The 23,431-nt window shown below is 39.7% G+C and overlaps 1 protein-coding gene and 1 long non-coding RNA gene across 7 annotated transcripts in view; one reads left to right on the forward strand and one right to left on the reverse strand.

Annotated features, from left to right (window-relative positions):
• The window catches only part of ADAM22 (ADAM metallopeptidase domain 22), a 146,225-nt gene that overhangs the window by 17,832 nt on the left and 104,962 nt on the right, over positions 1-23,431 (forward strand). For all 6 annotated transcript variants that reach the window (XM_060684509.2, XM_034402341.3, XM_034402345.3 and 3 more), the window contains exon 3: positions 14,866-14,942. In XM_060684509.2, the coding sequence (XP_060540492.1) occupies positions 14,866-14,942 (77 nt within the window). The remainder of the gene's footprint in view (positions 1-14,865; positions 14,943-23,431) is intronic.
• Positions 12,189-13,073, reverse strand: LOC117655183 (uncharacterized). Its single transcript, XR_004588578.3, has 2 exons — positions 12,985-13,073; positions 12,189-12,265 (listed from the first exon to the last, which is right to left on the reverse strand). It is a non-coding gene; the product is annotated as an uncharacterized LOC117655183 (long non-coding RNA).

Genomic DNA, 23,431 nt, shown 5'->3' on the forward strand with positions numbered 1-23,431 from the left:
GTTAATTAGAGTGGTTAATTGCCATGTTTTGATTCCATCCTTCAGTTGACACCAAATTGCTGAAAATTTCATCTGTTGGAAATGGGAAGGCATTCAGATTAAGTATTCCACTTTACAAATGCAGGAGTTTGTGCTATGTACATTTAAGGCATGTAGCCATACAAAATACAAAATCTGATGTTGTATTTGAGGTCCTGATAATCAGTCAGATCAACAATCTAAATTCTTAAGCTCTAAATGAACAGTCTTCAGGCATGTAATTCCCATGGTGAGCCTTAATGAGAATAGACTTTTTTCCCTCCACCCACTTACACCAGGAGCAGGCAGTGGAGTACTGATTGATAGCATTATGCCCACAGATGCCTCCTGTAGTTCATTCCACATTCCTACCTGATTTTTAGACCCCTTTCATTTAACAATGCTAGAGAGTTGGTGTGCAGTAAAAGCCCAGCCTCTACTGTATCTTTATTTAGGAAAGTGCCTCTGGACCACCTGTGGACACTCTAGGCATTCTTACAAAATGATTTTATAAAATGATGGGTTGTAGACCAGGGTTAGAACAAAAGTATTCTGGGAATTTGTGATCCTGGAGAGCTAAAAGGAACTGGGAACAGTTTCTCTTTCTGAGAATTATTTTGGCTATGGCCAGCAGAGTAGTTTTATAATAAGTATGTGCACGTCAGTTCATTGGCTGCATACGATTAATCTTCATTTTTTATCTTTATATTTAGACATATAGAAACAGAAAATCCTAAATATTAAATCTAAATTAGACTAAAATTCCAATCTTGAGTTGTTTTGATCTTCGAATGTGTGGAATCAATGTTCTTGAGGACTGAATTACTTGTATAGAAAAGCATGCTGTTATTGTATTGATTGGTTACAATTGTATTTTTGTTTAATCAACAATATTTTTGCCAGTTTAGATGGGTAACCTTTTGCCATAACAAGGAGTAGATTACAAGACAATCTGTTTGTATTTTTATATATCACCTTTCCTCCAAGGAATTCAACATAATAAAGATAGTGTGCTCCAGAGGTGGACTTCAGCTGGTTCAGACTGGTTCAGGTGAACCAGTTGTTAATTTTTTTGTGCAGTTCGGAGAACCAACAAATCATACTACTGGCTGGCCTCTTCCCTCCCACTCACTTCTTATTGCGCTTTGCCCACCTTGGGCAATGCCTAGAGTCATTCCAGCGGCAGAGCTGTTGCTTGTCTCGGGTTCCCTCACTTGCCTTGACCATGCAACCCAGCTGATCTCCCCCACACTCCCCCAGACTCTGGTGAGTCTTCCTTCACTTCTTGCCCAGCTACCTCCCCCACACTCCCCGTGGCCCAGCCCGCTTGCCTGCCTTCCCTGCTGCCTTCCTTGCAGTGCCCATGGCCAAGCCTGCTTGCTTGCCTTCCCCTTGGTCCATGCGGCCCAGCCTGCTTGCCAGCCTTTCCTGCTGTCTTCCCCACCGGCGCCCATGGCCCAGCCTCCTCATTGCCTGCCCGCTGGCAAACAATGGATGCTGCAAAGACGGGGCAATTTCCTACGAACCCTTCTGAGTTCCTTCCCTTCCCCTTGGTCTGACAAAATAAAAGCCCATCTAAAGATTGCGGCCGCCTGCCAAGCTTGCCTGGAGTATGCTGGCAAAAGGAGGCTAGGGGGAAAAAAAGAGAAGAGCCAATGGAAATGCCCCATTTTCCACCTTCATTGGGCTATCTGCGCCATACTGGATCGGGATGGGGAGCAAAAAGCTCACTTGGTCTGTACATACTCACCAGCACGACAGACAGCATCGACCCGCCTGTCGCCCCACCATGCCATGAGTGACATTGAATTGGCCACACCCACTCAGTCACATGACCCCCCCCAGCCACGCCCACCCAACCAGTCACTAGGAAGAATTGGTTGTTAAATTATTTGAATCTCATCTCTGGTGTGCTCCCATCTATTTTCTCCATAGAATAATCTTGTTCCAAGACAGGTTAATCTGGGGACACATAATCAGCTCTGTTAATACACTTCAGTCTGTTTTCTACTTATGTTATTTTTGCATGTGTTCAGTTCAAACTTTTCTGCTTTCTGCAATTTATTTATTTCTACCTGTGCAGATTTATTCAAATTGTATATAAATAGTTATCTTCCAGCCTGTCCATTAGGGTTGAAGGTCAAACTGCCTCAAGTCTGCCTCAAACTGCCTCAAGACCCGTGCGCTCCCACAGAGAGGGCCTCCTCGGGGTGCCATCAGCCAGACAATGTAGGCTGGTGACCCCCAGGGGGAGAGCCTTCTCTGTGGGGGCACCTACCCTCTGGAATCAGCTCCCCCCAGAGATAAGGAGAATCCAAGACCTCAGTGCCTTCCGTCGCGCCCTTAAAACCCATTTATTTAAACAAGCCGGGCTGGCTTAAGATGAAATTTTTAACTGTTTTTAAATGTTTTAAACGTTTTTAATTGGTAAATGAGTTTTAATTGGGCCAAATTTATATATCTTTTAATTGTTTTTAATATTTGTTCTGCATGTTTTTTTAATCTGGCTGTACACCGCCCTGAGTCCTTAGGGAGAAGGGCGGTATAGAAATCCAATATAAAATAAATAAATAAATAAATAAAGTAATGACCAACATGCCTGCTGTCCCAGTGCATTTTTAGGGTACTAAGGAGTAGCCCAGGGGTCTGCAACCTTAAACACTCAAAGAGCCATTTGGACCTGTTTCCCACAGAAAAGAAAACACCGGGAGCCACAAAACGTCAGTGGGCGTGGCCAACTCGATGTCACTCACTTTCACCAGGCACATGACCCGATAGCAATGCCTACCCAGCGGTCATTAGGGTAGAGAACCAGTTTTTAAAAAACAACGGGAACCACAAAACCCTTTTGACATCTCTTTCTCTCTCCCTCCCTCCCCCCTCCCTCTCTCTCCCCCTCTCTCTGTATCTCTCTGTCTCTGCCCCGGCTGCTTCTCCATCCCCCACCATCGCCCTTACCTTCTCAGGCCAGGTGAGAAGTGACTGGGAGGGAAGGATGAGGGGTGGGGCCAGCCAGTGGTGGGATCATCCAACCGGGAGCCACAGCAGAGTGCCCAAAGAGCTGCATGCAGCTCTGGAGCCGCAGGTTGCAGACACCTGGACTAGCCCATTTGCCTCAGGTTTCCCAAGGCCACCCCCATCATACTCCATGCTTCACACCCCTTGGATGCCTTACTTGCTGGCCCTTTCCAGCAAGAAACAATGGAAAGAAAATGCTGAGTGTGTCTGTCTTTCCTAATTCTGCTTCTGCGCTTTCTCCTGCCAAGGTGCCCTGCCTTTCTGGGCAAAAAAAACACCAGTTCTCTAGGGCTATCTGCACCAAACAGTTGCTGCTCCCCCAAAATCAGCTGGCAAGTGGAAGATTGTAAAGCTCTCCTGCCTCTCTAGGCTTTGGGAGGCCGACTCCTGCATAAACAGCAGCTTGAGAACAAGCTCCCAAAATCTTCCACTTGCTTAAAACGCTCTCACTCCCCCCCATACCCAAAGTCACATTTCTTCAATTAAAAAAAAAAAATCAGGAGGGGCAGTCTTACTAATCTTCCCTCCTTTCCCCCATTAGGTGCTAAAACTAAACCTCTGCTTTCCGATTTCTATTCCTGTTAAAAACCTTTCCTTGACTCTCGGTTGAAGGAATGAAACCAGCAAGGACAGAAAATTTTTTTTGCAGTTTTTCTCCAGAACTTGGAGAAAAAATGTCCATCTCAATAACTTGTGACAGAAAATGGAGGATGCTGAGTCTTTGCAACCTTCAGTGGTCTGCCTGACTGCTTGTAGAGTCCAGCTTGGAGGACTATAGACTGCCCTCTATAGGAAGTCAAAAGAACAGCTAAAGCTGGCAATGATCCAGCGTCCTCCATTTTCTGGCACAAATTTTAGAAAAGACTTTTTTTTTTTTAGTTCAAAGGAAAAAGATTTTATTTCCTTGCTCTCTTTGTTCCTCTACTTTTTAGCCTGGAGTCAAGTAAGATTTTTAAAAGGGATATTGGTTGGAGGGCAGAGGGAGAGTTTAGTTTTAGCACTTAATTTGGGTGGAATGGAGGGGAGGGAGGGAAGATCAATGAGACCCTCCCAGATTTTTTTGTTTTTGTTTTTTGAAGAAATGTGGCATTCTGGGAAGGGAAGGGAGGGAGGCAGGGCATTAAGCAAGAAAAAGATTTTGGGAAGCCTTTCCTAAAGCTGCCTTTTATGCAAGGGCCTCCCAAAGCTAGGCAAGATGCCAGGAGAGCTTTGCAGCAGGGGTGGGTTCTACTTATCTTTACTACCGGTTCGCAATGGGATCATGCACGCTCGCTCGCTTCTGCGCATGAGCAGATTGCCTATGATGACATCTGGGGTGGTGGGCAGAGCCTCCCACCGGTTTTACTACCAGTTCTTGCGAACTGGTCCAAACCGGGAGCAACCCACAACTGCTTTGCAGCCTTCTGATGGCCAGCTGATTGGCCTAGAAAGTTCTGAAAGTAGCCTCATTTTAGGGGTTTCTGAAAATGGCAGCTGCTTCCAGGAAGCATAGGGAGCAGGCCTAAGTGCTGGGGTCTCATCTGGGTGCAATGGGGGGGGGGGGGAAGACAGGACAGGCAATGGTGCTGCAGCACCTCAGTGGTCTATCATAAGTGTGAATGACCCCTGCATCTGTCATAACTTTGAAACAGATTCGTATATAGTCCAGAGGTGGGTTTCAGTAGGTTCTAACCAGTTCTGGAGAACCGGTAGCGTAGTTCGGAGAACCGGTAAATACCACCTCTAACTGGCCCCGCCCCATTTATTCTCTGCCTCCCAAATCCCAGCTGATCGGGAGGAAATGGGGATTTTGCAGTAACTTTCCCCTGGAGTGGGGAGGGAATAGAGATTTTACAGTATCCTTTCTCTGGAATGGGGAGGGAATGGAGATTTTACAGTATCCTTCCCCTGCCACGCCCACCAAGCCACGCCCACAGAACCAGTAGTAAAAGAAATTGAATCCCACCACTGATATAGAGTGTTGGCTGTAATTGTGAATGGTTGTTAAGTGTTTCTCAAGAACTACCCCTACACTTTTGTTTATAAAATAAAAACATTTGCATCCCATAATATATACTATTGCTTATAGTGTATTGTAGTCCATTGTGCTTTAGATACAATTTTTTTGAGAAGTGTACACATACACACACACACCCCTCTCAAAAAAAAATCGTACCTAAAGCATTCTGAGTTATGAACCAGTCCAGGAGATATGAAATATGATAGGTTGGTTTGCAACTTTCCTAAAAGTCTTTATTTAGTTTCCAATCTGAAATTGGAGGGTGCCCCACTTTAGCACGTCCATCCTAATCAGGCAATTTTGAAGAAATATGCTGAAGGGTTTTGGGAAATGGGGGAATATCTTCCTGAGAAATGAATCCTTCTTTGAAGGAGCATTTTGATTAGTTGTTGCCCTGCCCTCATCACAGAATCATTCACATACTTTGCAGTCAAAAGTAAGAATCCCCGATAATGCTAATAATCAAATTGCAAAATCAGTGGTTTTTTTACCAGTTTCTTGCAAAAAGTTTAATCCTATCAATTCCAGCATCCATTTTTCAGGTGCTTCTAAGTCCTTCCCTTTTTGAGCACATACAAGTCTGACTGCCATTATCATACATAAAAACAAAGTTCCATAAGATGTTTCCATTTGTTTCTCTATTAAACCCCAAAGAAAGGTTTCAGTTGTACATTTTCTTTTAAAATCTGTACCAAAATACATGCAGTATTTGATCCCAGTATTTTTTTTAGCAAAGATGAAAAATTATCTCCTCATTGTTTACATTTGGAAACATGGACCTGGGTACCTTCGAGACCGTCTTCTGCCACCAGTAGCCTCCCACCGGCCAGTCCGCTCCCACAGAGGGGGTCTCCTCAGGGTGCCATTGGCCAAATTATGTCAGCTGGCGACACCCAGGGGGAGGGCCTTCTCTGTGGGAGCCCCTGCCCTTTGGAATGAACTGCCCCCAGAAATGCGTAAGATCTCCGATCTCCGTGTATTTCGCTGTGCCCTCAAAACCTTGTTGTTGCGCCAGGCCGGGCTATCAATGTAAAGATTTTAATTGGTTTTAAATATGGGATTTTAAATTTGGGGGTTTTATAATTGAGCCAATTATTTAATAATTTTAATTATTTTTAAATTTTGTCTGTCTTTGTGCTTTTAATCAGGCTGTACACCGCCCTGAGTCCTTCAGGAGAAGGGCGGTATAGAAATAAAATTAATAATAATAATAATAATAATAATAATAATAATAATAATAATAATAATAATAATAATAATAATAATAATAATAATAATAATTTCCAACAAATATTAGAAGTTCCTTTGTACATTTTTGATAATTTATCCAATGTCCAGTGATAATTTATCTAATGATACATAATTTTATAAAAATTCTCTCTATGATTATAATTCAATGTAAATTTCAACCTTTTCTCCCACATACTTGCCAATTGGTCTGACTGTATATAAAATGCATATTTTTTTACCCATTTTATCATACAGTCTTTAACTTGTTTCTCCTTTGTTTCCATTTTCAATAAAAGTTTGTATATCTTAGCAATAATATGATCATAGTTTGTACCAAGCTCTACATCAAATTCAATTTACCTTTTTCAAATTCAAAATTCTTATCCACGTTAAAGTTTTTCTTTAGCTGGTCATAAGAAAATCAACGGCATGTAAAACCTTCCTGCTCAAGTTTTATCTTTTAATGGTATATAGAGTCTCCTGTTGAGCAGGGGGTTCAACTAGAAGACCTCCAGGATCCCTTCCAGCTCTGTTCTGATTGACTAAACTTGGGAAAAATTCAGCAAACCAGTATCGGTTTTCCATTTTTGTTTAACTATCATTTCCTTTCTAAAAAAACCTTTTTGAGGTGACAACATAAAAGGCTTTTAGGAGACAATTTTGCTTTTTACCTATTCCAAATTCTTCATATAGCATGCCTAATAAAATGATTTTTGAAATCTACATTCATCTTAACTTTGTTGTATCACAGGTAACCATGCCATCCAATTCTTTAATCATTCATGTCCTTTCAATTCAAATAACCTATTGTTTCTTAAAGTCACTCACTCTTTTATCCAATTAAACAACAAATTGTAAAATACAATTTTAAATTTGGTAGTCAACTGGTCCGTAAAATGATTAAGATAATTCACTTTATCCTCATTTAGAACATAGAAACTTGACAAGTAAACTGGATGTCCTCCTGGAATCATGGCTCCTGCTTACACAACAGATGGCAATTGTAGCTAGGAGGATCTTTGCTCAGTATCATGCTGCACTTCGGTTACACCCCTTCCTGGAAAGGGAGGCCCTTTTCTGTGTCATTTGCAGTCTGGTCATGTCCTGTCTGAATTGTTGCAATGTGCTTTATATGACTACTCTTGAAAAACCTCCAGAAGCTTCTGCTGATACAGAATGTGGCTATGTGAGCAATTTTGGGCACTCAACGAATGAGACATCTAACACCTCTGCTGTGCAAGCTGCACTGGATGCTTCTTTTGCTTTCAGATATACAGTAATTCAAGGTGTTGGAGATGACTTTTAAAATCCTTCATGACTTGGGGCCAGGTTACCTGCAGAACTCATTACATCAGCTCATCCTATCTTATCAGGCAGGAAAATTAGTTTACAGATGCCATCAGTTAAAGAATTTTGACTGACAGAATCCAGAAAGACATTTTTCCTATTGCCCTTTGGAATATCCTTCTGGCAGAGATTAGGCAAACCCAATTCTCCTGATCGTTCAGAAGAGTTTGAAGACCTGGTTCTGCTGATTTGCTTGGGTCTCATAGGGCAGTATAAAAGCTTGGCATTGGCTAGCCCTGTGATGGCAAACCTATGGCACGCACACCAGAGGTGGCATGCAGAGCCCTCTGTGGGCACGCGCTGTTGCCAGCTGCTGTTCTCCTTTCCGGCGCATGCATGTGTGCTGGCCAGCTGGTCTTCACGCATGCCAGAGACCGGAAATCCGAAGACCAGCTGGCCGATGCACACATTTGCACCGGCCAGTTGATCTTTGAGTTTCCGGTGCCCCAGCGCGTGTGTGCATGAGTTCCAGTTTAGGGACTCGGTACTGAAAAGGTTCGCCATCACTGGGCTAGCCCTTGAAGGCTCTCCTCCATCTTTATAGAATAGAATAGAGCTGGAAGGGACCTTCGAGGTATTCTAGTCCAGCCCCCTGCTCAGGCAGGAGACCCTCTACCATTTCAGACAAGTGGCTGTCAAATCTCTTCTTAAAAACCTCCAGGGATGAAGTGCCCATGATTTCTGAAGGCAAGCTGTTCCACTGGTTAATTGTTCTGTCTTAATTTTAGGTTGCTTCTCTCCTTGACTAGTTTCTGTCCATTGTTTCTTGTCCTGCCCTCTGGTGCTTTGGAAAATAATTTGACCCCCTCTTCATTGTGGCAGCCCCTCAAATATTGGAATACTGCTATCATGTCATCCCCTACTCCAGTGGTGGGTTTCAAAATTTTTTACTACCGGTTCTGTGGGTGTGGCTTGTTGGCCATGGCATGGCTTGGTGGGCTTGGTTTGGTGGGCATGGCAGGGGAAGGATACTGCAAAATCTCCATTCCCTCCCCAATCCAGGGGAAGGTTACTGGAAAATTCCCATTTCCTCCCGATCAGCTGGGACTCAGGAAGCAGAGAATAGATGGGGGCGGGGCCAGTCAGAATTTTTACTACCGGTTCTCCGAACTATCAAAATTTCCACTACTGGTTCTCCAGAATTGGTCAGAACCTGCTGAAACCCACCTCTGCTCTACTCCTTCTTAGTCTCCAGACCTGATCTCTTCTCTGAACTTTTTCCAAAGCCTCAATATCTTTTTTGTAGTGTGGTGACCAAAATTGGTTGCATATTCCAGGTGTGGTCTTACTAAGGTTTTATATAGTGGTACTAATACTTCATGTGATTTTGATTCTATGTCTCTGTTTATACAACACAGGATTATATTAGCTTTTTTGGCAGCTGCTGCATACTACTAGCTCATATTCAAGTGATTATCCATTAGGACTCCTAGGTCCCTCTCACAATAACTGTTTTTGAGCCAGGTCTTGCCTAATCTGTACTTATTCTTTTGGTTTTTCTGCCTAAATGTAAAATTTTGCTTTTCTCCACATTAAAATTCATTTTGTTGGATACGGCCCATTTTTAAGTTTGGCAAGATCTTTTTGGATCCTGAGCTTGTCTTCTGGGGTGTTGGCTATTCCTGCCAGCTTAATGTCATCTGCAAATTTGATGAGTTCATCTTCTATTCCCTCATCTAAGTCATTTATAAAGATATTGAAGAGTACTGGGCCTAAGATTGCACCCATTGCTTACTTCCCTCCATGTAGATGTAATACCATTAAGGACTAGTCGTTGAATATGGTTTGTCAGCCAGCTACAAATCCATCTGGTGGTGATATTGTTTATTCCACTTTTTTCTAGCTTACCATTTTTCTAGCTTATTTTTAGTCTTTCTTTTATGGTAGTTTTTTTGGTAGGTTGGGCTATAGCAGTGATGGCTAACCTTTTTGCGATTGCATGCCAAAATTGGGGAGGGGAGCGCGGGGGGGGGTCAAGTGTGCGCGTGCCCATACCCATAATTCAATGCCCTCCCGAATGCATGCATAACCCCTCTGTGCTCCCCCCGGTTTTGGCACATGATGGCACGGTGGGCCTGGTAGGCCCATTTTTTGCCCTCCCCAGGCTCCAGAGGCTTTCTAGAAGCCTGGTGAGGCCCGTTTCCCGATTTCTGGTGGGTCCAAAAGGCCCAAAAATCAGCTGGCTGGCGCACAGATGTGTGCTGGAGCTGAGCTAGGGCAACGCTCGTGTGCCCACAGATATGGCTCTGCGTGCCACCTGTGGCACACGTGCCATAGGTTCGCCATTATGGGGCTATAGTTTCCTTTTGCGTAAAGATTAATGCAAAGTATGAATTAAGCAGCTCTGCTTTCATTACTTCCTTACCATATTCTCATTTTAGTGGACCTTGACATACCATATGTTGAAAGAAACTTTTTTTGTTCCCTTTGAATTTGTTGCACGTCTTTGTTCATTCTGAGACTTCATCTGACTTCATCTTTGCAGGTTTTAGCGTTAATTGTTCTACCTGCTCCTGTTGAAATATATTTATATGTTTTATATTTTTATATTTTTAATTATACAATTCTCAGTCACTCCATGAGTGAGTTGGGTGGTCTTTAAACTTGATGTATAAAAATAAAAATAAAATGAGATAGATAGATAGATAATAGATAGATAGAACCTTTGCATTTCAACTGATTGCAGCATATTACAATGTTCATCTGTAATCAATAATTTCAGTTTTAATTTTAGATTAATATATAAAATAACTTCATTACTCTTTTTAAAACTTGTAGATATAAATTCTTAATGGAGTCTTACAGATGAAATACTTTGCATCTTTTTTTATTGGTGTTTTTTGTAAACAGATTATATCTTGCTTCAAATTTCTCAGAGTGAAAATAATTTTTCTTTTGAGGAGCATGTGCTCCATTTATATTCCATATTAGAAATTTATAATCCATTTTCAAGAGAAAAATTTATCAAAGTCTTTAGCTGCAACACCCAAAGTAAAATCCTTTTTCTTTAGTTAATTGCAGTCCTGTGAAGCTTGATCCAGCTCATCCAGCTCATTTTTCCATAAAGTCTTTAGCTTTTTGAAAGATATTTAGTCTGTATCTTTGTTGCTGTAAATTAAAAATGATTGCTTCCAACTTTTCCCAGTGAAATGGAATCCTTTTTGCTTCAAAATATCTGTTAGGAAGAAATAATCTTTCCTCCTATGCAAGATCATAATAGGAGTCTTTCCAAAAACAACTACATCAACATTATCACTCTTCAGTCTTGCCTCCTAGTGACATTGCAAAAGTTGATCCCTTGTCTTTTCCTCAGAAAATATGCTAAAACATCTCTTGGTATTTGTTTCATTGCAGCAAAACATGAATTCATGGGAAACAACTTATTCAACTCTTCATCCATCCTTTCCTCCTGACAGCTCAATAACTCAGTAAACATTTTTTCATATATTTGCAGAAGGATTTCCCGAAATTACTCTGAACCACAGACAAAATTTCTTCTCTCTGAGTTCCAACATAGTCAAATTATTCAACCTTCTTTTTAGCTCCAAGTCCCTTTTTTCTCTAAAAAGTCCATCGTGTAATTTACTTGCTTATTTCCCCTGAAATCTTATTTAAACTTTTTCCAAATTTAGCTTCTAGATTTGTGTTAGTCTTTTACTCAAATAATCAAACATTGCTTTCATAAGGTTCAGTCTGGGTCCAACCCAGATTGGATCCTACAACATTATCCTGGGACATGTATTTTTGCTTTCAGTGCGATTGGTTCATTTCCAGAACCTTATCTGGTATCTTTCTGTATAGTCATGGCCTATAGCTTTGCTGGTGAAAGATAAAAATAGTAGCTCTTGATTTAAAAAATGAACTCCTTTATTTATATGTCCAACCAGTTGGTAAAGTAGATTTTAAAAAATGTGCAAAGACTATAATTCCACAACTTAGATTTATTAAAGAATATGTTTTCAATTTCCAATTTTTCAAAAATAAAAATTCTTTCTATTTAAATGTTTTTAGTCCCTTTTGTTTCCAAGTTTTTGCAAGTCAAGCAATTACCATAAAAATTTCCAATATTTCAATTTAAATGGAACTCCAGAAATAAAAAATAAGACTCCATAGCGAAGTACTTGTCTATTCCAAAGCTCCAGCTTTAGCTTCAAAGATGAATAAATCTAAAAAGCAATTTATAACAGAATAAACAGTTGAGAGGGACCTTGGAGGTATTTTAGTCCCTGTTGAACCAGGAGACTATATACCATTTCAGACAAATGATTGTCCAATCTCTTCTTAAAAACTTCTGGTATTGGAGCACCCACAAATTCTGAAGGTAAGCTGGTTAATTGTTCAAAGTGTTAGGAAATTTCTCCTTATTTCTAGATTGGTTCTCTCCCTGATTGGTATCCATCCATTGCTTCTTGTTTTGGCTTTGGGTACTTTGGAGAACAGACTGCTTCCCATCTTCTTTGTGACAGTCTCTTAGGGGAAGATTGGTTCTAATGAACATAAATTTGGCTATGTCGCATTTGAACTCAATGAAAATCCCTTTCCCCCGTCACTCAACTCACCAACCAATCAAGGGAACCTCTGTTTCAGTGATTTATTTTCGAAGGCCAACAGTCCAGGGGCCACATGGATTGATTTCTGATTGATTTCTTCAATCTGGAGGAAGAAGGAAGATCATCCTAATGTTCAGAGAGCAAAAAGCAACTGCGACATCTGTCCAAGAATGACAGGAGCATTTAAACCATCATATTCACAACTGGAAGTCCCACAATAGCCAACAGTATGAAACATTGAGCATTGAACTATTGGTGTGGAGATGAAAGGAAGGGACTTATTATGTGGCATATTGAAATAAAATCATTGAGTAATATCACCTGTGTGGTTTCATATCAATACAAAGCTCATGATTTGGGCCTTATCTTTACTTATTGGAAAGTGATTTTCTATGTTTTTTAAAGTCTATTTTAAGAAGCTTTGTGTGGGCCAGATGAATAGATGTCTCTTCCATCTATTGCCTTAGTGTAAAATAGTCAATTAAAAGATTTTTGAATTCTGGGAAATTTCAGGGCTCAATTGTAAGTCCTTTTATATCTAGTATTAATGTGTACTGGATAAGTTTACTTTGGCTTGCTGTTTCATTTCAGACACCATTTAGCAGATCAAAGTAGGAAAGAAAAGATATACTGCTAACTTAAAATTGGATTTTTAAATATTGTGTGTTCTACTTTGCAACTCATACTTCCTAGTGATGCCAGTTGATTTACTAAGGGGTGCTAACATTGGTGCTTCCTAAAAGGTTTTACAGATTGTCCTCAGGTTACAACTATTAATTCAGCAACCCTTCAAAGTTACAGCACTGAATAAGGGAGACTTACAACTGATCCTTGAAATTGTGGTCATCGCAGCATTTCCACTGTAATCACAGTTCAGGTACTTGGCAACTGGCTTGCAATTATGATGGTTTCAGCAATCCATGGTCACATGATTCCTGCCAGTTTTCCATAAGCATAGTCAATGGGGAAACCAGCAGAAGGTCACAAGTTGCTTCTATGATCTCTCCTGTCACTTTTTTCTCAAGAAGCCCCCATCCATGACATCTGTCCACCCATGCTCAAGAGTATCTGCCTGTAGCTCTCGCCTGTCAACCTGCTTGCCTAGGATTCCAGTCTGTCCTATGTTGCAGTCATGCAAGGTCATCTCTGAACAATCTGCATAGTCCTTGAGTATTATAATGGCAACTGAGATTGCTGGTATTGTTCTTGCTAAGTGATGTAATCACATGACATCATGCATTGCTTAGTAATGGAAATTCCAGTCCCAATTGCTACTGTAACTTAAGGTCTACCTGTATTAAACATAAATACAATATCACTGTGTCAATTTTAGAAATTTCTTCACCTTCCAAATGGGCTTCTGTAACATGTTGTTGTGGCCTATTGGCCGCCGGCCCCTCCAGCAGCCGAATCAGAGGAGGAGGAGGAGGAGGCGTAGGAGTCAGGGTCAACATCAGGGCAACTTGGTAGCTCTGAGGGGGAAGAGGGAATGGAGCTGGCAGAGAGAGAGAGAGAGAGACAGAGGCGAAGCCTGGGCCATCTGCAGCCCTCAGATGGAGAGTCAACAGCCCCCAGGTCTAGAGGTGGTTGATGAAGAAAAGGAGGAACAGCTAGGTCCAGTGCCTGATATGCGGATGCGCAGAAGGCAGATCAGTGGAAAATGGTGGGCTGATCCTGGGAAAGAAGAGTCACCGCTGCTAGCGAGGCCCCACCCTAGCTCTGGGGATAAAAGGCAGTGGGCGGAGATGAATAGATGTGGCAGACATCTATTCATCTTCCAGCTGGCCGAACTTATTAGCTTACAAGAGAAACTTTTTGCCGGGGCTGCCGGCATCCCTAATAAAGGAATCATTTGAGTTCATGTCAGAGGGTTTGTCATTTTTGGGGAGCTGGGTCAGAACACATGTTCTACATAAGACTCTTTTGAAAAGTACTCAGAAGTTCAGCTGGTCCATAATTGGTTGCACTTGGCAACTATATCTGTCCCTAGTAGGATGACACTTTTCCATGAGCCACATTGATTACCAGTTTGCTTTCAGGTCCAATTGAAAGTGCAGGCTTACATAGCAGGGGCCAGGTTATTTGAGATACAGCCTCTCCCCAATGATATTTACCTGTCCATCAGGTTCAGAAGGAAAGACATGCTGTGAGTAATGTCTTTGAAAGATTTCCTAAGAAACAAGCCTTTTCTGCCACAGTACCTGCCCATTTTCATTCCCCTCCCCACATGAAGTTAACCCTTTATAACCTTCTAGAAATCCCTTAAAATGTGTTTTTTTCCAACAGGCCTGGGAATTTGCTGGCAACATAAAATCTGTGTGCGTATGATGAGTGCATCATATGTAACATTCCTATGCATTGCTTCTTATGATCTTGCTTGTATGATTATTTAATATTTTAATATTGTCTTGTAGAATTTTTAATTGCTTTTAATGTCGTTTTATAGAATGTTTTATTGTATACCATTTGGTGTGAAATGGGCAGCCATATAATTTTTTTTTTAAAAGTAAAAATTCTGAAGTTATTAAAATATGGGGGAACCCACAATATGAATAATATGATACAGCTACCTTTTTTGTTTCTCTTTCTATAGAGAGAGTTATAACCTTAGTTATAATTTTCTACTTATGCATTAATGCAGAATTTTGTTTTTTAGGATGATGATGTGGTAACTAACGAATTGCAATTATTTTTATATTGCAGTCAACTCATATTGCTCGAGCCAGCTTCCAGGTTGATGCTTTTGGATCTTCTTTCATCCTGGATATAGAATTAAATCAGTAAGTATATAAATATATTCATCGTATTTGATTTTTAAGCATTAGATGAACTATTATTTTAAAAAATACTTTCCAGTATAGCTCTTTAATATCACTTTTATTTAAATCTTATAAATTACCATTTTGTTCAGAGCGTAGATTGACAATCTGATGCCTGCAACCAAATTTGGATGATTTGACCATCCAGAAAAGGTTAGCAGTAATTTAGTTGTCAAGTTAGTATATTGCAGAGAGCCATTTTGGTATAATGGTTAAGGTGTCAGGCAAGAAACCAGAAGACTGTGAGTTCTAGTCCTGCTTTTGACATAGTATCAAAAATAAGTGATATGTAGCACCACTTCGTATACCATTGGTGAAGCTACTTTGGAATATTGTATCCCCTTGTGGTCACCACAATACAAAAAGGATGCTGAGATTCTAGAAAGAATGCAAAGAAGAGCAACAAGAATTACGGGTCTGAAGACTACATCCTAAAAAAACGGCCAAAGGAATTAGGTATGGTAACAAAGAGAAGGCTGAGGTAAGACATGGTAGCTGTCTTGCAATACTTGAAAAGCTGCTACAGAGAAGATGGTGTTGATTTACTCTCCTCAGCACCTGAGGGTAGGACAAGAAACAATGGGTGGAGGCTCATTAAAGAATAGTTTCCTGACAGTGAAAACTATTAAATAATGGAATAGCTTGCTTCCCAGGGTTGTAGGTGCTCCATCATTGAAGACTATATTGAAGAAAAGATTGGACAATCATGGACTTCCAATGTCCCATCTAGCCCTATGATTCTATGAAGGTAGCTGGATGACCTTAGGCTAGTCACTCTCTCAGAAGATGAAAATAATGCCAAACCACTTCCAGAATCTTGCTGAGAAAATTTCAAGGACTTGTCTTGATAGTTGCAAGGAGTCAAAAACTGATATGTAGGCACTCAAAAAACAAACAAACTTGACAAGTTAATAAATTGTGAATGTGTTACACACACACATGTTCTAACAGTGTATGCAAAACTTTTTGGGAATTTGAATGTTTGACAAGTGAACGTTTGCTTAGAGGGAAAGAGACAGGTGTAAAAATATGAGAAACAAAATATCTACAATGGGTTTGGGCACTTTTGTCTTTTTCCTTGCTTTTTATTAAGAGGCATCTATAAACCTGTCTTAACTTTCCTTGGTAAACAGTGTATAACCGTGATGGCGAACCTATGGCACGTGTGCCAAGGGTGGCACGCGGAGCCATATCTGTGGGCATGCGAGCATTGCCCTAGCTCAGCTCCAGCATGCATGTGTGCGTCGGCCAGCTGATTTTCGGGCCTTCCGGGTCTACTGGAAGTCGAGAAACGGGCTGTTTCCAGCCTCCGGAGGGCCTCCGGGAGAATGAGGAAGGCCGTTTTCACCCTCCCCAGGCCTCTGGAGCCTGAGGAGGGCGAAAAACAGGCCTACTGGACCCACCGGTAACCTTTTTGCCGCCACGTGCCAAAAGCAGGGGAATGCAGTGGAGTCACACGCGCATGCAGGGGGGTCATGTGTGCATGCATGGGGGGCACTGGGGGGCATTGAATTATGGGTGTGGGCACACGAGGGCGCGACCCCCCCACTCCCCTCATTTTTGGCACATGACAGCAAAAAGGTTAGCCATCACTGGTGTATAACATTTAGATTGAAGCATCATATGAACTGTAAATCAAAAACACTTTTTGCAATGCAATAGTAATAGCTTAAATAAAAGCGAGCAACTTCAGTAGAAGTAGTAGCAAGAAAGTAAATTTTTATACATTTAGATTTAGTAAATCCATGAAAACCAGGAAGTGAAGTGAACTGAGCACTGACCAAGAGGTCCTGGAAATATTCTAGTCTTCCAATTAACATGCTTGATAAAACAGTGTGTGCACCACAACAAGAATTTATTTGTGAATCAGACTTACATATTATAAAGCTATTTTGAAAAGGAAATAATTTTATGGAAGTGTATTAGGGATAGTTGAGTTTGATTCCTGGAGACAGCATCCATGCAGTAGTAGTATACAAATGGTTTGCTGCCTTCTAGATCCTTCTATTTAGCCTACATTCCAGAGTGATTCAGGCCAGACCCTGTTTAGTTTTTAAGGTTCCAGAGATGGCTAGAAGCTGTCACCTTCTGAGCCTAGCAAAACGAAACAAGGAACAAATCAAGAAGCTTCCAATAAATCCCACCATCTACATAGGTAGTGTGCCAAGTCACAGTTCATTCAATAAGCTAATAATAAATCACAATTTATTGTATATAGCTGTGGAATTTCCCCAAATACAAGCATTTCTGAGGATCACCATTGACTTCGTATTTGCTGTTTGCTGTCAATGTCATAGTGGAGAGCACTTGGGATAAAAATGTACTGTGAAAGAGAAATCCAAGGTCAATTTCTTATATATCTGTAAATGGAATACATCTGGAAGGCATTAGGTTGGACAAAGTTTTTCTAGATTAACTGTGAAATAGGATTTGAGTATAATAGTAAACTATACCCCCCCCCCAATTCCCCCAAAGCAAGAAAATGTGGAGGAGTAAGTTCATGCAGCTAATTTATGCATCCAGTTAATTGAGACAAAAATGCATTGGTTTGCTCTTCTGCTGAGTAAAACATTCATATGATATGCTGGAACAACCCATACTGCTATCTCAATGGCACTTAGGGCATTGACTTTTTCTAATCCACATAGTTTTTTCTTTCCAAGGCTTAACATATTTTATAACAGCAAAAATTAAGAGTATTTTTCAGATAATATTACAAGGTAGACTAAGAGTACACTGAGTATTAATTGTTAAACTGAATTTGTAAGAATCATCAACAGATTTAATTTGATCACCACTTAGTAAAACATTTTTTCATGTGTGTATTCTTTTCTCCATGGAAATCTCTGAAGAATGCAATTTTGGCCATAAAATATGGCTATGTGTGGCTTCTATAAATTCTGTATGTTTTTAGTTATATCTGAGGAAAGTTGTCTTGAGTTCTTGGACAAATTCACTCTACATGGCAAGCATGATAGCAATCACTCAATCAAGAAATTTTACCAATTTTACCAAGAAATTTTGTAAATAGCAGCCTTATATAGCATTATGAATACTTGTAACATTTTATCTCTTGTGCAAGGCAGCAACTTTAGTTAAATCTAGTAGTAACAAGCTTTAAAGATTCTCTGACATTTACTCTAGCACACTGACAATCTCTTTCATGAATATGTATCTTTGAGGTATTTTTTTTCCTTTACTTTGTGCCTTAGTGAAACTTTGTTATTGATATATTATATGCTGCCTGGCACATACTTTAGTGTTATTCAGTAAGGAGATACATAGGTGGATAGAGAAACAGACAAGACAGACAGATTGATTGATAGCTATAGATGTATATAGATGCATATGTATACATAAATGCATATATACATATATGCAAAGAGAGTGAGCGAGAAAAAAAGAAAGAAAGAAAGAAAGAGCGAGAGCACAATTGTTTAAATGTGATGTTCTCTATGTCCCATATGAATTTGTATATTTTTTCAGTTTTTTCCTTGACAATATTCTTTGGCAAAAATGAATTAAAAAATCACTATGTTTTTTTAAAAAAGTATATTTACAAAAAAAAAAAATCTATGAAAAATACTATATTTCCAAGTAAGCTGATTTTAGGAGATTTATAGATTTATTTTAAAAACTTTTTGTCTTATGTAATCTGCTCTAACAGTCTGATCACAAAGAAATAATCCTACTTGGTATATTAATAAATGTAAAAGCTAACATTTAATAAACGGATATTATTTTGCTGAATGAAATATTTTGGAAATGTCTAGTATTTAAATTTATATAACATTATATAATCAGTTTTCTTTCTTTCAATGTTAAGGACTGTTTCATTATTTAAAATTGTCTTTAAGTTAGATACAGGAAAAAAATTATCTACAGGTTTGCCATTTAAAAACCATAATTTACATTTAAATGGCACTTACATGTAAGTTATTATTGCAATTTTTCTTAAAAGTGCAGATGAGAAGTATATCGATGTTTTGAGGTTTTTTTAATTTACAAGTTTGCTGTAATTTAAAAGCAATTTTCATTTAGTTCTCTAAAACATTATAGTAACGTTTCTAATTTCTAATACATTTAGAATAAATGGAAAATTGTAACAGATCTTTAAATAAACCTATATGAGCAACATGAACACATCTGAATATAATTTTTATGTTTATGTACCATAGTAAATTTTACAACTCAACACTAGCTTTTATTTACAAAATAATTACATTTATTTACAAATGATGACACTATTATATATTTTTGAGAAAACAAATAAAAAAAATGTTATATATTTTTATTTGAATTTAGACTCAAATGTTATGTATTACATCTTTATGACAGTTGGATACCCATTTATTCCTTTAACTTGTTCCTGGACCAGGTCTAAACTTCCAACAATCAATTGTTTTTGAGCTAAATTAGTGGAGGGGTTTAGAATTTCTCCCTCTGACTGCTGCCTTACAAAATCTGTTTTCTGTATGCACGTGAATACTTACAGAGTATTGTAGTGTATTTCATTAGGGAATTTCTTTGGATACTGCATAATTTTCACTGCCAGTGTCTAGGTCCTGGATGTGGAATCACTAATATTGAAGTCCTCAACCTTTGTTGGAATTTTACATCTGGAATTTTAAGAATGTCTTGGGCATACTCATAAATGGTCTGCCATCATTTTCATGAGCAACCATAAAATATCTATATGGCCAGCTGGGGCAGCCTTTGTAGTAACTGTGCAAATTTTCCAAAGGACACAATTGCTTTAACACTTCAACTAGAGATGTTTTCCCATATATGGTCTGCAGAGCATCTTTTCTGAATGCTCTGTCCAACTGGCTATTTGTCAGAAAGTTTAATAGCAAGGTTCCTCCCCACCAGTTCTCATGTTGTGAATTTAGATTAACTTTTTGTATTATAGTAGTTTATGCTGTTCCAGGCGATAAGCTGCCATTTTAGTTGTGAATGGAAGAAAATATGAAAACTTTGATATGGGCTAAAGCAGATCTGCAATTTATGGGCCCTTGGGCCACATATGGACTTTTGGCTGTACTTGTCTGGACTGTGTGGGGTCAACTAGAAATTAGAATTCAAATGTAAATAAGTACATGCCAGCATGCAATACAATTGCATTGCTTTTATTTTGAAAGCAACTGCTATTTTTTTTCAACTTACTTATGTGTGAGCATGCGTGCCTATGCACCTTCATAGCCATATTGGTTCAGTCCTCCACAACAGTCCCAATTTCTTATGTAGTCTCATGGGAAAATAAACTCCACACCGTTGGATTAAGCAAACCAGGCAAGGCTGACCAAAGTATTCAAAAGCAAGGACTGACATAAACTAGAAGAGATGAAAAATTAAGGAAAGTTAAAGGGATCTATAGAAGGCTTGGAATATGAAGATTATTGAAAGTTCTACTGAGATAATGACTTCTACACAACTGAGAACAACCAATCAGAAATAAAAGAGCCTTCATGGATGCACAAAAGATAAGGGATATCACAAAATATAAGGGAACAAGAAATATCTCAGAACATTGTGGGAAAAGTAAAAAGATAATATAGCAACATACATACAACAACTACTCGTAGTACTAAAAACAATGGAAACAACTAAGAATTAAGAAGTAGATGTTGACTGTTAATGACTATAAAGATAAACTTTCCCCTGGATGACTTGTCCGCAACCTGCTCTTTTAGTTTCTCCATAGGTCATTAATTACTATTATAATCTACATTGCTTCCGGTCATCCTCTACTATTTTTCTTTCACTTTTCCCAGCATTCTAGACTTCTCAGGGGAGCCTGATTTTTTCAGACTGTTTTCAAAACATTATAGTTTGAGCTTGATCATTTGTTCCCCAAATGAAAATTCTACATCAATTTATTCTATGATCCATTTGTTCTTTTCTTATTGCACTATATTCACAAGTCTTTTCCGACATCAGCATAAAAAAAATGAGCACACTTTCTACATGGCTTCTTCAAAGTACAACAAATTTTCACATTTGTTGTCTCTACAATTATAATTTTTGTAGATATAATCTATGTAAAGCCGCTGGGTGAGATCATCCGTTGCTTTGGGGTGGAGTTCCATCAGTACGCTGATGACACTCAGCTGTACATCTCCACCCTAGGCCACCCCAATGATGCCCTTGAAGTGATGTCACAGTGCCTGGAGGCTGTGCGGCCTGGATGGGGAGAAACAGGCTCTGACTCAACCCTTCCAAGATCGAGTGGCTGTGGCTTCTGGCGTCCCGATATAGCCAGCTCGTGCCATCGCTGGCTATTGGGGGCGAATCACTGGCCCCCACGGAGAGGGCTTGCAATTTAGGCATCCTCCTGGATGCACGGCTGTCTCTAGAAGAGCACATGACAGCCGTGGCCAGGGGGGCTTTTTATCAGGTTCGCCTGATACGCCAGTTGCGCCCCTTTCTGGATCGGGACTCCCTATGCACGGTCACTCAAGCACTCGTCACTTCCCGCCTGGACTACTGCAATGCTCTTTACATGGGGCTCCCCTTGGGGTGCACCCGGAGGCTGCAGTTAGTCCAGAATGCGGCCGCGCGGGGGATTATGGGAGCGACGGGGGGCTCACATATGACACCTCTCCTGCGCGAGCTGCACTGGCTTCCTGTGGTCTTCCGGGTGCGCTTCAAGGTGTTGGTGACCACTTTTAAAGCGCTCCATGGCTTAGGGCCGGGGTATCTGCGAGACTGCCTTCTGTCGCCAATAGCCTCCCACCCACCGGTTCGCTCGCACAGAGAGGGCCTCCTCAGGATGCTGTCGGCCAGACAGTGCCGGCTGGCGATCCCCAGGGGGAGACCCTTCTCTGTAGCAGCAACTGCCCTCTGGAATGACTTACCCCCTGAGATACCAGACCTCCAGACTTTTCGTTGGGCCCTGAAAACACACTTATTCCATCTAGCCGGGTTGGCTTGATCCCATCCTCTCAGTTTTAATTGAATTCGGTTTTAATTGGATTGTTTTAAATCTTGGGCCGAAATTATTTAATTGTTTTTTAAACTGTTTTTAAATTTTATATGCAATGTTTTATCATGTCTGTACACTGCCCTGAGTCCCGCAGGAGAAGGGCGGTATAGAAATTAAATAAAATAAATAAATAAATAAATAAATAATCACATCACAGCCTCTGAAAATATTTTCCAAGGCTTTCTTTGCTACCCTTACCAAGTGCTAGTCTGAAATATATTTCTTGACTTCTGGCTTTCTACTATTAATGGTCAATTGTAAAATAGGGAAGCTCACCACCATACCTTCATAAATTATAAGCTTAGTTGCCCTTACCTGTCATGATATGGTCTGTTTTATTTAATCTTAACCCCATTTTTCACTATGCTCCTTGATCTTCATTATTACAACTTGCAAGTCATTTGTATTTTCAGGGATCAGAGCAGAATAACTGGCAAGTTATCGATGTTTCTTTATCCAGGTTTACATCTTTCTGTCCACCTTTGCTCAAAATATATTCCATTTATAGATTGACAATAAAGGGAGAGAATGCAGCCTTGTCTCATTCTGTTGCCAATCTGGAATCAGTTTGTTTCTGTCTGGAGTATGACTTCCTGACCTGTGTATAGGTTTTGCAAGAGGACAATGAAGTGTTCTTGGATTTCCATTTTATGAAAGCCATTCCCTTGTTTGTAGGGAATAGCAATATTATAAGAATTTTATTATATCCCTTCCATGTCTGATCTTTTTGAACCAGTTACTATATGTCCATAGGGATCTTTTAGCGTACCAATCTGAGATTGTAACTTTCTTCTAATTTACTTTCCCAAAGTAAATTCTTTTGGAATATTTCCCATTACGGAAACTGGTTGGCTTTATTCTTCTGCTTTATATTGCCTTGAAACTTGAGTGATTTATAATATACTCTACAATTAGCTTTTGGCCACAGCTTTGCTGTTATACCTGATCTCTTCCATCTCTTCGTACAAAAAAATATAGTGAACTTGATTTCTGTGAGTTTTGATTCTGTGAGGTTGAATAAGAATTTATTGTACTGGTCCAATCTTTGGTTTCCCAGTGTTTTCTTCTTAAAGCAATTTAAAATCCTGAGTTTCCAGAACAGATAGAAGGTTATGCCTTTTTCCTGGATCCATAGCACCACATTTTTTTTACAGCTTGCTTCTGTCTTGCTTTGAGGACAGGTAGACACCGAGCTGTTCCCCTTTATAAGTTTTGTTTTCCATGATCTTTCAGAACTTGAACTACTGCTTTGCTTTGAATCTTACTAGCATTTTTTTTCTAATTTAAATAATATAAAGATGATAAAAGCTGATGAGATGGACTTTGGCAAATAATACACTTCCAGATACATTAGCATCTGTAATAAATTATAGGTAGTTATAGGGATTGTTTTTCCTATAACTACCGTGTTTCCACGAAAATAAGACCCTGTCTTATTTTATTTTTTTTTGAACCCTGAAATAAG

This window comes from Pantherophis guttatus, chromosome 4, assembly GCF_059756535.1.
Source record: "Pantherophis guttatus breed Tessera chromosome 4, ASM5975653v1, whole genome shotgun sequence".
Classification (NCBI taxonomy): Eukaryota; Metazoa; Chordata; class Lepidosauria; order Squamata; family Colubridae; genus Pantherophis; species Pantherophis guttatus.